Genomic DNA, 15,913 nt, shown 5'->3' with positions numbered 1-15,913 from the left:
GACTTTTTTTTTGTGAAAAGTGTGACAACATTCCCAAGTAAATCTTACAAGCGAATCTTACAATTTCAACACTTCTACACCTATAAATATATGGGTGTCTAAATGGGTTGGTGTACAATAAAAAATACCTGGTAATTCCAAACATGTCATTATTTTTATTACATATAATGACCCCCACATTTAGACTAATCCTAAATGAGTAAGAATAACAGGTTTTGACATTAATGCAATAGCTGCTTCTGTCACCTGACCAGGCTAATCAAGGGCAAGGAATTCAGAAGATGGCTTAAAATGCAGGCGGTTTTTACTAACATTGTTTATGGGGAAAAAATGACAGAGTATAATAACTATTTTAGAAAATTGTGCAAAGTGAAATTTCAGCTTTGTAAACGTTTGCCAGGTTCTGGTTTATGACTTATCTCTTATTTTTCAGAGGAAGAGTCAGTACAGAATCATTATCGCTGAGGAGAAACAGCATTTAGGAAAATAGAAAGAATATACGTTGTAATGTCATGGAGCTGTAAACTGGAATTCCAGTAAAGTAGAAAGGGTGAGATGGCTAGTTTATATTCTGAAGCACTTTTGAAAACCACCACAAAGCATTTCATAAGAAATAAAAAGCTCATGTCACCATAAAAGTAAAATTAAAATTGGAAAGTTGCTATATCAAAACAAATTAAACAGAAGAAAAATCAATAACAAAAAACAAGGTATGTGTTCACGCCAGTTTACAAAAATATCCCATGTGTTTGAATCCTTGATTTGTTTATGGTTGGATTTCCAGAGATTTGTGGTATAGCAACAAAATATACTGTCGCCCATAGAGTGCAGATGAACAACAAGATTATATAGCGAAGCAGAACGAACTCAGTGAAGGTTGTATGGAGGGGAGTAAACAGACACTGTACCAGCTATATATAAAGGTACCAAGCAAATGTAAAAGCAACTCAAACTCTGACAAGACACCGGTGCAAGAACTCTAAGACAGGTGTGATGTGCACTTGGGTATGAATTCTGAATATATTGTGTCTGGTTAGTTCTCATGCAAATAGTACATTACAATAATGAATCCATGAAAAACATGAACAGGACATACAGTAGATCATATAGCACACAAGTTGACACTGTTTCTGGTATGGAATACTAGATACAATATTCTGTACATGAGGTTTAAAAGTCAATCCAGATTTTAAAATCAGCCCCAATTTCTTCATACAAAAATGACTACCAGGGTGAACATGTACCTCAGCACTGGAAACAGATAGTTAAAATAAGGTTTGGTTATTTACATAGTAAAACAAAAAACATGGACATACAAGACAGTGACAACCATTTGACAATTAATATGTAATGATTTAGGTAAAAAGCTGGTTCCTGACACCAGCTGCTATGAAAAATTCTATACAATATCTCAATTATAATGTACACCTGTATAGTGTACCTGTTCATAGTTATATATAGATATTTACAATACTGTAAGTGGTACATGGGACACAGAACTCCTTTTTTCTTCTTCAATAAATGGTCCTACAGTACTAAGTCTCTCTAGAAAAATTATACCAAACAAATAGAAACATAATTCCCTATCCGGAATTAATATATCACTAACAAATCAATCAGCATAAATCAGAGTTTTAATGAATTTAAAACAAACAGTGCCTCACTTAGCCTAGAGTTCAGTCTGTTAAGTGCACACATTACCTAGAAGTACAGTAATCTCAGAGTACTTATTGCTTTTGTTTCCTCACCTGTCTGCTACCATTTTCTCTCTGATTCTGTATACAGACTTAATGATTTTACTGCAATTACTGTAGTTTAGTTCTAGTTAAAAAAATTTTTTGACCACCTCAATTTTTGGCCCTTGTGCCAAAATAAGTGACAAAAAAAGATAACCGGGCAAAAACTCCCAAGGATGCTCACTGTTTTACCTTATGAAATAGAATACTTTTGAAGTAAAATTTAAACATTTGGATATTCCTGAGCAACTCAACTTTTTAAAGTGCCCTAGAATTATTGTACATTGCTGTAAGGATTACCTATGGAAAGAGGCAGAAATCCAAAATTATATCATTTGTGTTATAACTCTGTATAAATACCAAGAAAATGGAATCATAGGTTTATGTTTTACATAAGGTTTGGTCATTTTTTTCTGCCAGATCCAAAATATGTTCCTCCAGACACCTGACAGCGACCTTATCCAGTAAAAGTGTTTGGCAGATTGTGCTGTTACAGTTGATAAAAGACAGTTGGGATGGAGGGTGAAAGTAGAGCTTGTCCAGACTAGCTAGCCCAGCTCTGCTTGGGAAAACAAGCAAATAGAAAATAAGAAAAACAAATACTAGAAAACAAGGCATAAGTCATTTTGGAATATTGATTTGTTTTTAATTTTGACCCGAGTATGTATCTTATGAGCAGCAGGTCATGTGTTACATTCATTTTGTATCTGTTTTTATGTTCGGTAATTTACACTTACTGTAGCTCACCGTATGTTTAGCACACCAGTGCAATGTTTACAGCAGGGACTAAGCCCTTGCAGTCAAAGACGAAACTACTCAAAGTGAATACTGAAAATCCCAGCTAGCCGCTAACATCCTGTGTAAAAATCAGGAAAAATAAAGTTTCAAGGAGAGGATAGCATGCCCCCTTCCCAAACAAACACAAGTAAAATAACGTCAGGCCAGAATCTCAAGAAATTGTCGCAATAGTCTGCCATTGGCTTTTAGCCCTTTTTAGAAGTGATAGTGTGAAATTCATAGGAAAGTGAAAGAGATGACAAGTGTGATCATTTATTAAATAAATTGTACCACAGTTATGAAACTGCTGAGGATAAATAATAGGGAAAAAACAGGGAACAGCAAACAGTCTTGAGATTTAAAAATGAAAATCTAAGTTAATGCATGTAACACAGGCAGTTACATGGCAATTGAAAATGTGATATTACTGTAGCATAAAAAAGACAGCCCATTGCAGGAATCTATGTTTTTAAATGTAGATTCAACAGTTCCATTATCTGAGCATTGAGAAGCAGCTCAAAAGAGAAGATTAACAAAGGTACCAGATAGTTAAGATGCTCTTATTACCTTAATCATTTCCAACGACCAGGATATAATTAAGGAAACAGATGTGACAGGAAACCGTGACCACAATATGTTACCTTTTCATATTGTTCATAAACAAACAGAAGGAAGAAAGCAGAATATATACATTGCAATAATGCAGTTTAACCATAACATTGATACCGAGGTTTAACAAAAATGAACAAATCAGCTCTTAGAATGGGACCCAGAGACTGGCGAACTGCAGACGTCACACCAATCAGGTGTACAGAACCGAACAAGGAAAGTACAGACAAGACTTACTTCTGTTATTAGTCAAGTAATGGAAATTATAGCAAAAGTATCACTCTAAAAATGCTGCCAAAACAATTGGCTGAACTTTTATCGCCCTACTCCCCACCTCGCAACCTCCGCTCTTCAAATTCTGCCCTCCTTACTGTCCCCCAAGCCCGTCTACATTGTATGGGTGACAGGGCCTTCTCCTGTTATGCCCCCAAGCTCTGGAACTCTCTCCCCAAGGATATCAGAGAATCACCTTCTCTAAACTCCTTCAAATCCAGACTCAAAACCTTCTTCTTCAGAAAAGCCTTGACTTAACTGGTTCCATTCTTCACCCCTCTGCTCTTCTTAATACCACCTTCCACGGTCTCCTCTATTGTTATTGTTGTATTGTTGTAATTATAATTGTGTCCTATCTTGTGAAATCTTCTTATTTATTGTTGTAGTCTTCTTATTTATTGTTATTGTCATCCTGTAAAGCGCTTTGAGAAGCCACCTTTAAAGGCGCTATATAAAATAAAGTGTATTATTATTATTATTATAATTGCATTTTAATATAATCGACATGGGTTTAGAAATAAAGGGCCTTGTTTCACTAATTTATTCGAATCAGTAACTACATTTGTCTACTGTATGTCCTGATCCAGAATGTGAAAAAAAGACAGGAATTTAAATCCAGGAAAACTATGCTGAAGTGCCTTCAACATGTAAGATCTCATTTAAAATATAATGTTCAGTTTTTGTCACCATACCAAAGGAAAGATACAGTATTACAGTCTTAGAAATAGCTTACAGAAAAGCAAGAAGTGATTCATACAGGGGTGTATAAAGACAGGATAACAAGCTAATCCTCTTCAGTCTGGATCACAAATATTGAGAAGAGGTTTGATCCAAGTACATGAAGTCCAAAAAAGTATGGAGTCACTCCAGGGGACTATTTCACACTTGGTAGTGAAAAAGACAAATTATTCTTTACACAAACATGGCTTCCTTTTGTTTACAGCCTCTATTAAAATTCTTATTCTAAAAAGTGATTTGTTGTTTTCAATACAATTTAAATAAGTTAAAAACTTTATATTTCTGCCCTCATCACTAAAACTAAAACACTTGAATTAAAACAAAAGAAACTTTTTTTTGCAGAAAAGCAAGCAGATACAACACATTTCAAAAGTTATATGTTAGCCAACTAGTGCATTCAGATCACATACATGAGTGATCTATATCTAGTATACACACTACAACATTAGCATAAACACAATTATTAAAACAACATTGCATACAGTGTACTGGCAAAAATATAGCACATGAACCACCTAGATATTGCTGTATGGAAAAAATAAAAATAAATCTTGAAAATAGTTCTCTTTTTTTAAATATTGGGTCACACACATTTTTCAAAGCTTTTTCTGGCCTTTTCAAGGTCTTGGAAATAAGACCCTGATGCACAGATAATGAATACACAGAAAACTGTTAATTCGCTGACAAGAGAGACTCCAAACGGTACTGAAATGCGGCAGCAAATTCAGTTTTGTATTTACTATGGTAATCAACTGGTACTTGGTTCTTGCCCAACCCAGTCACATTTCAGATCAAGCATGACATATATTTAGGGTTTATCAAATTTGAGACTCTGAGGGAGAGCTGTGTGAACTAACCTTTCAAGAGTGTTGGGGATATCCCAGAAAGGACTGGTTTTAAACTCAGAAGGACTTGACTTAGGATCACCAATTACTGCTGAACTAATTAGTAATTTGCCATTACAGTTGCATGCTGATCTTTCTCCAAGAAACTCTACTGTCAAGCCCCCAGGTACCACTTGCACAGCGTTGTCTGTATGTGGCACAACCATGATTGCAACAAAGAATTTAAGGGCCGTAGGATCTAGCAGACGAGCCTCAGGAGGCCATGCATAAAGTTGTAGAGTAATTTATATTAAATTCAGATGCTTACAATCTACAAGTAGATTCTTATTACATAGTGGATTGTGTACTGCTATGGACATCACATACTTCAAAACAACAATTTAAATGCAAACAAAATGTCTCACCTCAGGACCAGTGATGTGCATGAGACCTGAGACTGCACAAGCTATTGAGTCATAGCCAGCTCTCTGGGACATCGGACCAGCTTGTCCATAACCTGTGAAAACAGAAAGTATGATAAATAGGAGTGTGCCACAATCGAAAGATTTGTCAATTTGTCATCAAACATCACAAGACAGAAATGATCATTGAATTTTGCAATTGATTTTCTCTTAACACCTTCTCATAACGTTCCCGTAGAGAAAGAAGATATTTCTCTAAATAAAAAAAGGGAAGCTGTAGAGTTGTTTTTTTTCTGAAATTTCTTGAATGCCTTAGCATAATTCTCATTACCTAGAGCAGAAATGATCAGCGGCCTCTGCTTTTTTCTAATTGCAGCTTAGTTGTTAAACTGGAAGTGTTTGGGCCTCAGTTGTGGACATGAATTTACATCACCATCCATTGGCCTCAAGAGTGTAAAGACAATCCTCATTCTTTTCTTAATCACAATTTTTTTATTTCATCACTTCCTTTCACCTTATTTCCCTCGAAGTGAAGCAGTAATTCCATCACCTGAGGTCTCAAGACTTATCTGGAGACTGACGTCATCATAACAGAAATACAATACATATTTTCTGAATAAAGTAAGCAAAATAAAAAAATTAAAAGAACAGTGGCAACTTCTTTTTGACTACAAAGACAAATAGATTAAAGAAGTAGTGACATTCAGTGCCTTGCAAAAGCTTTTTTCCTCTTCTAGTGATGTCTCAATTTGTTGAATTACAAGTGTTGCATAATTATTTTTAACCCAACCGTCTTCCTTCAAATTGGTCAAGTGATGGAGAACATACAGTACTGTCTTACAATAGTAATAGAGTTTTATGTAAGTTTTTTTTTTTACAGAGATGCAGAGGAAAGCTCTTTCAAAGAGCTTTTCTATTGGTTTATTATTATATTGCAGTACTTGTCATTACATTTAAATTGAAAATGCTTTTTTCGGCCTTTATTGCTCTGTGTACTGCATACTTTGAATAGTTCATGCTGAGTGGTGATTAAATTTGTCTGGCTGCCAGGAGTAATACATTTACTTGAATTGGGACAGATGGGAACCCTGTGCACCTTTTCACTGTTGTTAACCTCCTCTCCATGTTAGTGTTTTTAATAATTTATTCTTTGTAATCTAACATCACTAATTACATACCAATGCATAGATTACACATATTTATAAACTGAGCTTAGTTCAGAACAATATCAGCATTAAAAATAAATAATTTATGACACAATTAAGATTTGTATATATTTGTAACTCATATTTTGTATGTTACTGCTGTTCCCATTTGAATCAACATAGACAAAAGGGTTTTATGGATATATATGTTTCCACATACAATGCTTATAAAACTTAATGTTGCAAGAAATTCAAGGAAATAAATGGATTCTGCAGTGTTTTGGATATAGGAAATACTCTACACACCATATGAGAAAATAAGGACTTTCTAGAGTTAGTGTCTATACTTTTCAAACCAAAAAATAAAATAACGATGCCAGCAAACAGGGAAAGACTCTTTGCAGTTCATTAAAGTCATAGTCCTCTCCATAAAATCCCTCAATCTTTATTGCTCTAGCAATCGAAAGTTATAATAGAATTTGTTCTGTTTTTCAGACTAAGGCCGGGTTTCGCTTCATAAATTTTCACACGGCAAAAACATTTTGTTTAACCACATCATTTAAAGGACAGGGCGTTAATGGGCACCATATGTTAGTGATGACTTGCCTTTTCAGCTCCACTTCAAACGCACCATAACTCATAGTAAGAAAAAAAAATCCCCAGTGCTTCTGGGCAGTAAACTTCAAATCCCAGGCAACCTGAACATAAATGTAAAAAGCTAGAAAAAATGTCTGTTTTGTATTACAACTAAAAAGAGCACACGGCTATTGATTTTGAGATCTAAATCTTATACCAAGTACGTGTCTCATAATAGGGAAAGCGATGCCACAAAAATCAACATCATTATTATTTTATGGAGTACTTTTCAAAGCTCTTGACATGAACATGGGGGGAACTCCATTTTAACTGGATGATATAAGACCCAGCTTTCAAACCTCTTTCTTAAGCTTAACACTTGTATATTTTATTTGAAAGACAACAGTTTGAACATTTTCTTTCATGCTTTCACTTCCCTAACATTAGCGTTTTTAACTAGGCTGAAGCAACACATTGGTTCCCTGTTGGGGTTTTTATTTTTTGCCTCTTTTTAATTTGGGTTAACAAACGTGAACAGAATTATAATCACCCACGTTTGTGTGGGTGGGTGGCAGCTGAAAACTAACCTGGGACAGAAATGAACTCATCACACACAGTCAATATGCAAAGACAAGTAAAGCAATGCTCAACCGCAGTCACTTATTCTCACCCTCAATTCAGTCCTGCTTTTAGTGACAACTGAAAAACCCCAGTAGATCTCAACCTGAAGTCTATCTGGAAACTGGTTGCAGAAAACCAACAGGAGTACCTGTTGGAATACTGTATAACTGATGGGTTTTTTTCTGCCTTATATATAATAAAAAGGGTAGGAGCACATTGCCAAACATAATAATCATCATAACTGGTGGATCCTCATAGCCCTGGTGCTGTTAGAATTTTATCCTGTGCATTATATGTAAGAGGACACTGCATTTCACAAACCTCTAATATCATGTACCATGTTGTCATTCAGGTACACAAAGTCAGTGTTCCATGCCATTTAGTTATATTAGCAGTACTCCAATACAGTCTCCTACCACATACTCCTAATATTACTAGAACAAATGTAAGGGGGCATTACCAGTGAGACTGGTTGAAAAGTACAATATTTGTATAGTACACAGCAAATTCCCAGTTTTACTGTAAAGGAAAAGTGTTATTTTAACAAGACAGAGCTGCAGCTCTCCTTTGTTAATCAGACCAAGAAATTATATTTATATAAGTGTATGAAGCACAGACCTTTTCTACAGTGCATCTAGATTGAACTCACTGGCAGTAAAAGCATCGAGAAGTTACAGGAATTCAGATGACAGATGACTGACCTGAGCTGCACAAGGAATCATTATGTAGTTGCTCAGCTTGATGAGGTCTTTCTTGACTTCTAATCAATTAGTGACTCGCAATGCTTCTCTCACTGTGTACTCTGTTGTATATTTCTTTTCCAAAGGCACAACATTCTTTCTCTCAAGGCCAAAATGAAAAAAGATCACTGTTTGTACAATATATCTTGACTAATATAAACTCAACATTTATGGGCAACATTTTAAAAGCCTTATTAAAGACTGGAATGTAAAACAATTAAAATGAATTTTAAAACCACCCCAGAGTCCATCCTTTTTTTTTTAAAAAGTGGATTAAAGCATTAGAGTATTGGTTAACAAAAGATGAAATCAAAATAAAGCCTTGTACCAATATGTTGTAAAATGCAGAGTACAGTATTAAAATTGAACCTCTGCGAATATAAAGCATTCCCTATGAGAGGATTGTGGACATTCTTCTCTATTAAAATTCTGAAGTAAATACATGAAGTTTCAGCTTGTTTCCCAGTCCAATTCGATCAGACATGAACAAACAGAAGACATCCTGCTTAGTTGTCCTTCAGAGAGGGGAGCTGCTAGGAAGTTAATGGTTTTCTTTAAGTGTGAAATACAAGGAAGCCTTAAGATCAGTGGGGACAATTTCTTCCACCATCCCCAGCTTCAGTTCATCCCATAAAAAGACTAATGAAACTGGGCACAGCAAACGCTCAGATAAAGATGATTTTCCCTTGCTCAGCAGTCCAGCAGCCCTGCAGTCCATACTGACCTCTCAGATGATACACTGGCCTAACAGCTCTATGTGACAGCTCCATTCCAGGACCTTTAAAATCTATTCACTGCAAACAATGCTGTATTCAATCCAAGGGAGACATTAGTAGCCTTTTCTGTTCTATTGCCGTCCAAAATGAATTAGTCCAAGTCTGCATTCTGACATTAAACTTCATAATGGAGAAAACCTGCCTCTACTCCAATGGTGCCCTTGGACAAACACTTCAGACCCATTCCTGAATTTTCTATTAATTCTTCTGCGTCAAAGCCATAAACAATTTGAATTGTAAGAACAATTTTGAACAGACAGGTGCTGACGTGAAGATTTGATTTTTTCACTCGCATTCTGTTTTGCAGACATGCCTTTGACACTCCCTGGGGGTCGACATTGCCTGTCCAGTACTTCCATTGCATGATCGTTTGATGTACAGAAGCAAAGTAAAGGGTCTGACTTCCTCTATTCACGTTCCTTCTTTTAGGGGCTCTAGCAGCTATTATATTTGGTATAAGGTTTCAAATATTATAATCATTTTAAGGAACAATATTTACAACGAAACTAATTCAGCTTCCAAAAATCATAATTATTGTATGATTTCCCACTAATCATTAATGGTTTGCGGTACAAAATAAAAACCAGAGATAAGGAGTATTTTAAAAACCCTGAATTTCTAAAGATAATTATGGTGCTCTTTGGGCAAAATATTATATCCATTATGGACAACAAGGATGGGATACTGGTGTTTCCCTCTTCATTGTGCTTGAGAGTTTTCCAACCAAACTGTGTTGTGGTGTTTTCTAATTTCCCGAAGTCAAAGTGCTGTTTTCCTTACTGCACCAAGCAATTCATTTTCATTATTATGGGCTCTTTGCAAAGGTAACTGTGGAACTTGATGAACTTGTGGAACTGATAATGAAATATCTGAATCCCATGTACTGCCTCCAAGTAAATCCTGAAGGTTGTAATGAAGTGTTTTTCTAGTGCAGTAGCAATCACCAAAACAGTTTGTATATTTAACATACAGTATGTAAATTACTTAAAATATGAAAAGCACAATAAGGTTTTCAAATTGATGCAATGGCCTTCCAAGTTAATAGTCACCAATAATTCTATTGAAATGTTATTAGATAAGCTTGTAAGAAAATTAAAAGCAAAATTTATAGTACGACATTTTGGTTAAAAGGAGTATGTAATGAAATGCCACCACAATGCAGTCTCCTTTACACATTTGTTGGAGAATGTTAATAAATGTCCATTTTAATTGATAGTTTATGCTGATTCCCCATTTACTTTTATTTCAGTTCATTTCCAGATGTCCCCATAATTTTGAAGTCTAGTCAAAAATATATAAATATATGCTTTCATACACATATTTTGATATGTCTCTCTTGTCAAGAGACTTACATTTTATAGAGTTTAAAAACACATGCTTCCATAAACTGACACACTTTAAACTGTTTAGACTATCTTTTGACTTTCTAATTAGACTGCACTCAGCGCACGTCTGTTTTATTTAGAGACATTCCTGGGAGAACAATATATAGCTAGAAATTAATCTTTAACCTACTTTTTTACTAAATATCTGGTGTGGATCCAATCTAAGTTCTGAAGAACACTGTTTTACCAATTTAATATGGCCCTTAACACCAACCACAATTAAATAAACAGACATTCATAACACCAAATGTATTTCTGAGAACATTTCCTCTTTTTCCTGTAATTTACTAAAGACCTTTGTCTTAAACTACAGTATATAACCTCTATTTGCCGAAAAAAACATAACAGGTGACAAGCAACAGTAATTGTACACTAGTAAGAGAACAAGTATGCTGGACCAAAGCCAGACTTTTTTAAAACAATGGTGAGACTTAATCTTTTTTAGATTAAAATATAGCCAATTTATACATATCTGTGGGGCACTTGTACAAATAGGTTGTTTGTAGTTCCACAAGGCTTGTCATGTGCCTCACTTAACATGGATGTGAACATGGATGAATATGGATGTCATCCACTACAAAAATACTGATGGTTACCAGAACAACTGCAAAAGTGTTAATCACAGTGGGGTGTCCTGTCCAGGATGACTTACTACTGTGTGAACCGTATGATGTTTCAACTAGATATGTACAAGAAAACAAACATGTAAGCACAATAAGATGAATTAATACAATTATGTAAGAATGATTATAAACCTCTAGTTTGTGTGGTTTCCAATAAACCCAGCACAAGCTGGTTGTGTATTGTATTTGCTGTGCTAAACAAAATTAAACAGTGAGAATTAAAAGAGCATATATGACAATAGAAACACAAGTAAGTACAGCTATGTTTAAATGCATTTATACTGTTACAAATACATCCCCCTTGTAACAAGATGCAGTTAATAACACTGAATTTTTATACATTTATGTTGATAAAAAGTCAAATTTGCAAAACTGCATCTAGAAAGGAAAGTCAGAGGCTATTTGCCAGCATTGCAAATATACACATTACTAATTCTTCTTCCAATAAGACCAGACACAGAGTAATAATCTCCCTCTCATCTCAAGAGTTATGTTATCCTCATTGACCTGAAACTGGCTTCTTGTTGTGCTATATCACACTTCTCAAGACGATGTGTGTAAATACAATTTAAGATGAGAAAGCACTGCTGCACATGGAACAGATTGCAGTACTGGAGCTGTCAGGACAACACCAGTGTGGATCGTTATTACAGCTGGATCCTTCTCTGAACTCAAGTGTTTTTCAGTAACCCTTCTTTTTGGAATGCTGTGACCTTCAGGTGTACCTCTTTATCAAGTGTATGATTAATTAAAAGTGGATGATACACTCTAATTAATCAGCATAGAAACTTAGGGGATCCAATTTTTTATTGTGAATATCAAGGTCAGTTTTCTTTCTGTCATAAATAAACTTTTTTTCAGATGTACTCGTAAACTTAGCCAAGCTTGTTCTTTGGGACACAGAAGAATGTGTGGCTTCAGATTACAATGTGAGGCTTCTTCATCATTTTAATTTGGTGACTACTAACTCTTTTAAACAAGAAGCAAAACCATTGCTGTGTAGCCACTTTCATTTTAGACTCATGCAAGCTACAGCATTTTTCACAGGTTGTTTAATTTTTTTTACAAGGCAAGTCTGCAATATATGAAATTTGTTTTTAATGAGGCTGGTAATTAAAAGAACATCAACAAGTTTAAAAACTGTTACACAGATGTACAGTATAATAAATACACTTAGATGTAATTGTAAATTACAGCGCCCACCCACCGTCATTACCTTTTTCACTTCTTAAGGAACTGTAAAAATGGTTCCACAAAATAAAGCAACAAATTTAAACGTTATGTAGTAGTCTAATCCCATCCATGCTTTTTTCGCTTGTTTCGAAACCTTGAGGCCAAACTGAAACTGAAGAGTGTAATTCCTTCGACTTTCTTTGATGGAGCTAACTGAAGCTTAGTAAAAGCCTCTTGCTTTATTAACGATGCAAGACAAGATGCCTTGATTGACTGATTGCACTGATGTGGAATGGAATTCCACAAGCAGAAAAGGGCTCAGCTGATTGGCTCTGTACTTAATTGGGACATTCCTCAGGAGTAGCAGCAGTCAGGTGCAGAGAGCAGGCTTCTCCGAATGTGGACCACCGGCATGTCATATGAGCCCGGAGCGGTTCTGCAAGCCAACAGTGACAGATCACAGAAACACACACTCCTAATCTAGTGAAGTGCTGACTCTGGGTCCCAAGTTGTTGCTCAGGGGTCGGCATTCATCACAGTTACAAAGGTCATCCAGGGTTTCGTGGGAATCACAAAGTGTTAGAGGGAAACTATACCTGTGATGGAACAGTACACAAGGTGTGGCGCCAGTTTTCGTATGTCCTCATAGCCCAGTCCCATTTCACCAAGTTTGCCAGGAATATAGTTTTCCATTAGAACATCACAGACAGCTGCAAGCTGCAAGGGAGAAACATTTATTTTAATTCTGCAGTGGTGAGGATCATCCTTCTCTTCACTTTAGTAGGCAGTTTGATGTCATATCCATGGTTGATATCATGTGACATCCCCACAGTGTGGTACGTCATGCCTTATCATCACTATCCTTGCTTAAAAACTATTTTCTTAATTACATACTGTACTTGGACAAAATTCCCCAGTTGAAACTTAGCTTTTAATGTTTTTTATAAAGTAATTCATGCAGTTCTGAAGCATGTGTCACATCTATTTAATAAAAATCAATACAAGCTCTGTAAACAAAACATAGAATGCTGCAAATGTAGCCAGTCTGGTCTTTTTCCAAGATATGAAATGAGTGCCAGTGAAGGGCAAATATCACTACTTTCCTAATTTCAAGGATTGTGTCTTTATCCTCACCAGAAAACTACCAACCCATCAATTCACCTTCAAAATAAAGCAGATTATGAACTGGAGGAAACTATATTCTTAAAGCACAACCAGAATAAAACTATTATTTAGATTACTAAAATGCAAATGCCACCTACAGTAATTTTAATATTGACCTTAATACTGTTGTGACTGATGAGGGTGGGGGGAGTTGCAACAATGTTAGAAGTTTTTGTATATAATCTTATAACATTAGTATTTTAGAATGTTAACAACAATTTGAATGGTTAGTTACAAATGCATAATATAGGAATCTTTCAATACAGGAAGAATAGATGTTTAGTTTGATTGTCCTGCAAACCAAACAACCACACATTTTAACTTTGAATGCTTGAACAGGGTATGAAATGTTAAGAACATTTCTGGAAGGTATTTCAGAAAATCCCAAGAGTGTACACTTAACATGAATAGCTTGTACAGTATGTGTGTCTTTACACAAACACAACAGGAGGCTGGGCATTTTAGTACTGTGCAACTTGAAATAGTCTTTGAAAATCCATGTAAACGGCTGAACCAAGAGATTCTATGAAAATGTTTCACCAGCACCTGAGCAAACCTCATACTATTTAAGACCGACTTTGCCATTTTGTTTGTTCTTGTGTGCACTTCTATCTATCCTTCTTTACTGGCTTGTAAGTAACGAATCACATTATGTTGGGGTTTTTTCATTAATAAACTTTGAGAGACACACCTGGATGTCTGTACACAACTAGTTTCACAATATTAACAAGTGATACAAAACAGTATAGGTCTTCTAAACATACAACAATAAATATGTTACAGGACCTTGGTAAGCACATCTGTGATGCTGTGTAGTTATAATTCACTAAACTGATTTTCTATTTTCCATAAGGGCAGTTAAACAGAGCTAGGAGAGAAGGTTTATGGAAAAAAACAAAACTTTATCGGGACAGTGTGAAGTTCATCCAACACTCATTACAACCATAATGACTGCTATGGGAGGCAGTTCAGCTTGGTCAAATAAAACAGCCTTAATGATCTTGTAAGACAACCATTTCCTGGCAATAATGCTTGTTTGGATTTCATCACAGAAACAGAAATATCTACTCACAACAATGTTTTTAATTCCGACACAAAACACAAGTACTTCCAGTCATACTTATTCTCCTGCAGTGGTCTCAAGAGATGCAGCCAAGTATATTCACTGCCAATCTAATCTGTCTTTCATTGCTCATGCCTTCTGAAACTGAACCCTTCTTCATTTTCCTTTCAATAGCATGCATCATGTTACTTGTAAAGGATGTCTTTTTCATTTATACAGATGTCTACATACAGTATACAGATGTCTACGGGAACTGCATTTTTCATTATACAAAAAATATAAATGGATTTATTTTATATCACTAATCATACATGCTGAGATACCGTGTTTTCACCCATTTCTGGTTATGTAGACCAAGGAAATGGGTGTATAGACCTATGTTACATACATTCAGCAGCTACATATTTATCACCATACCTTACTTACTTACTCCACTGAAATCACCCTTCACTCAGTCACTAACTCTCTGCTTGCTGCTTGTGCTACTTCTCTCTCCTTTTATTCTCCTTGACCTTTCTGCAAGTATTGAGCAGCCTCCTCCGGACTTAAATTTTCCCTTTGCCTTTGCCTTTGGAATGCTCCTTCCATGTACTGTACTGCAGCTTTCTCTCTTTACCTTACCCTCTTTCCAAAGCAGTTCCACAAGATCGGTACACTTATTTCCTCTTATGAGTTTTCCTACCTCTCAAATGCAGATATGCTCCAATCCTTCTTTCAGTTCCATTTTATAACTACAAGATTTCCTCACAGATATCTAACTACCCAACGGCCATTTTGTGTGAAAAAACCTCAAACCTAATGTGTGAAAATGTGACCAGCTCTTCCTTCTTCATCCCCAAACCTCAAACCTAATGTGTGAAAATGTGACCAGCTCTTCCTTCTTCATCCCCAAACCTCAAACTTAATGTGTGAAAATGTGACCAGTTCTTCCTTCTTCATCCCCTCACTCTGATCCATCTCTGTTTCCTTTGATTCTATCACACTCTCTCCTCCTCTACTGCTACTGTACAAACCTTGGTTTCCTGCACAAAGGATAGTCCAAGTTTGCTCTCTGCATCCATATCCTGCCTGTGGCAACTCAACAACACTGTTACCTCACTTCTCCTGTGCAACTTCCAAGTGTGTGGCCTACTTCTGCTTGGATCTGATCTTTGAGAGCCAAATAGTCACCTAGATGGGCTGAATAAATTCCTCTCATTTGTAACCTTTCTTATGTTGTCCTGTTGTTTTTACCCATCAATCACTTCATCGCTCTGCTCCCCTTCTGG

The 15,913-nt window shown here is 35.8% G+C and overlaps 1 protein-coding gene across 2 annotated transcripts in view; it reads right to left on the bottom strand.

The window, feature by feature from the left end:
* sugct (succinyl-CoA:glutarate-CoA transferase) overlaps positions 1 to 15,913 on the bottom strand; it is a 204,487-nt gene that overhangs the window by 178,663 nt on the left and 9,911 nt on the right. For both annotated transcript variants that reach the window (XM_088919040.1, XM_088919042.1), the window contains exons 6-7: positions 13,015 to 13,135; positions 5,383 to 5,474 (exon numbers count right to left, since the gene is read on the bottom strand). In XM_088919040.1, the coding sequence (XP_088775166.1) occupies positions 5,383 to 5,474; positions 13,015 to 13,135 (213 nt within the window). The remainder of the gene's footprint in view (positions 1 to 5,382; positions 5,475 to 13,014; positions 13,136 to 15,913) is intronic.

This window comes from Atractosteus spatula, chromosome 6 (assembly GCF_055471065.1).
Source record: "Atractosteus spatula isolate fAtrSpa1 chromosome 6, fAtrSpa1.hap1, whole genome shotgun sequence".
Taxonomy (NCBI): Eukaryota; Metazoa; Chordata; class Actinopteri; order Semionotiformes; family Lepisosteidae; genus Atractosteus; species Atractosteus spatula.
Note: the sequence above shows the minus strand (reverse complement) of the source record. Positions and strands in the feature narration are given on the sequence as shown.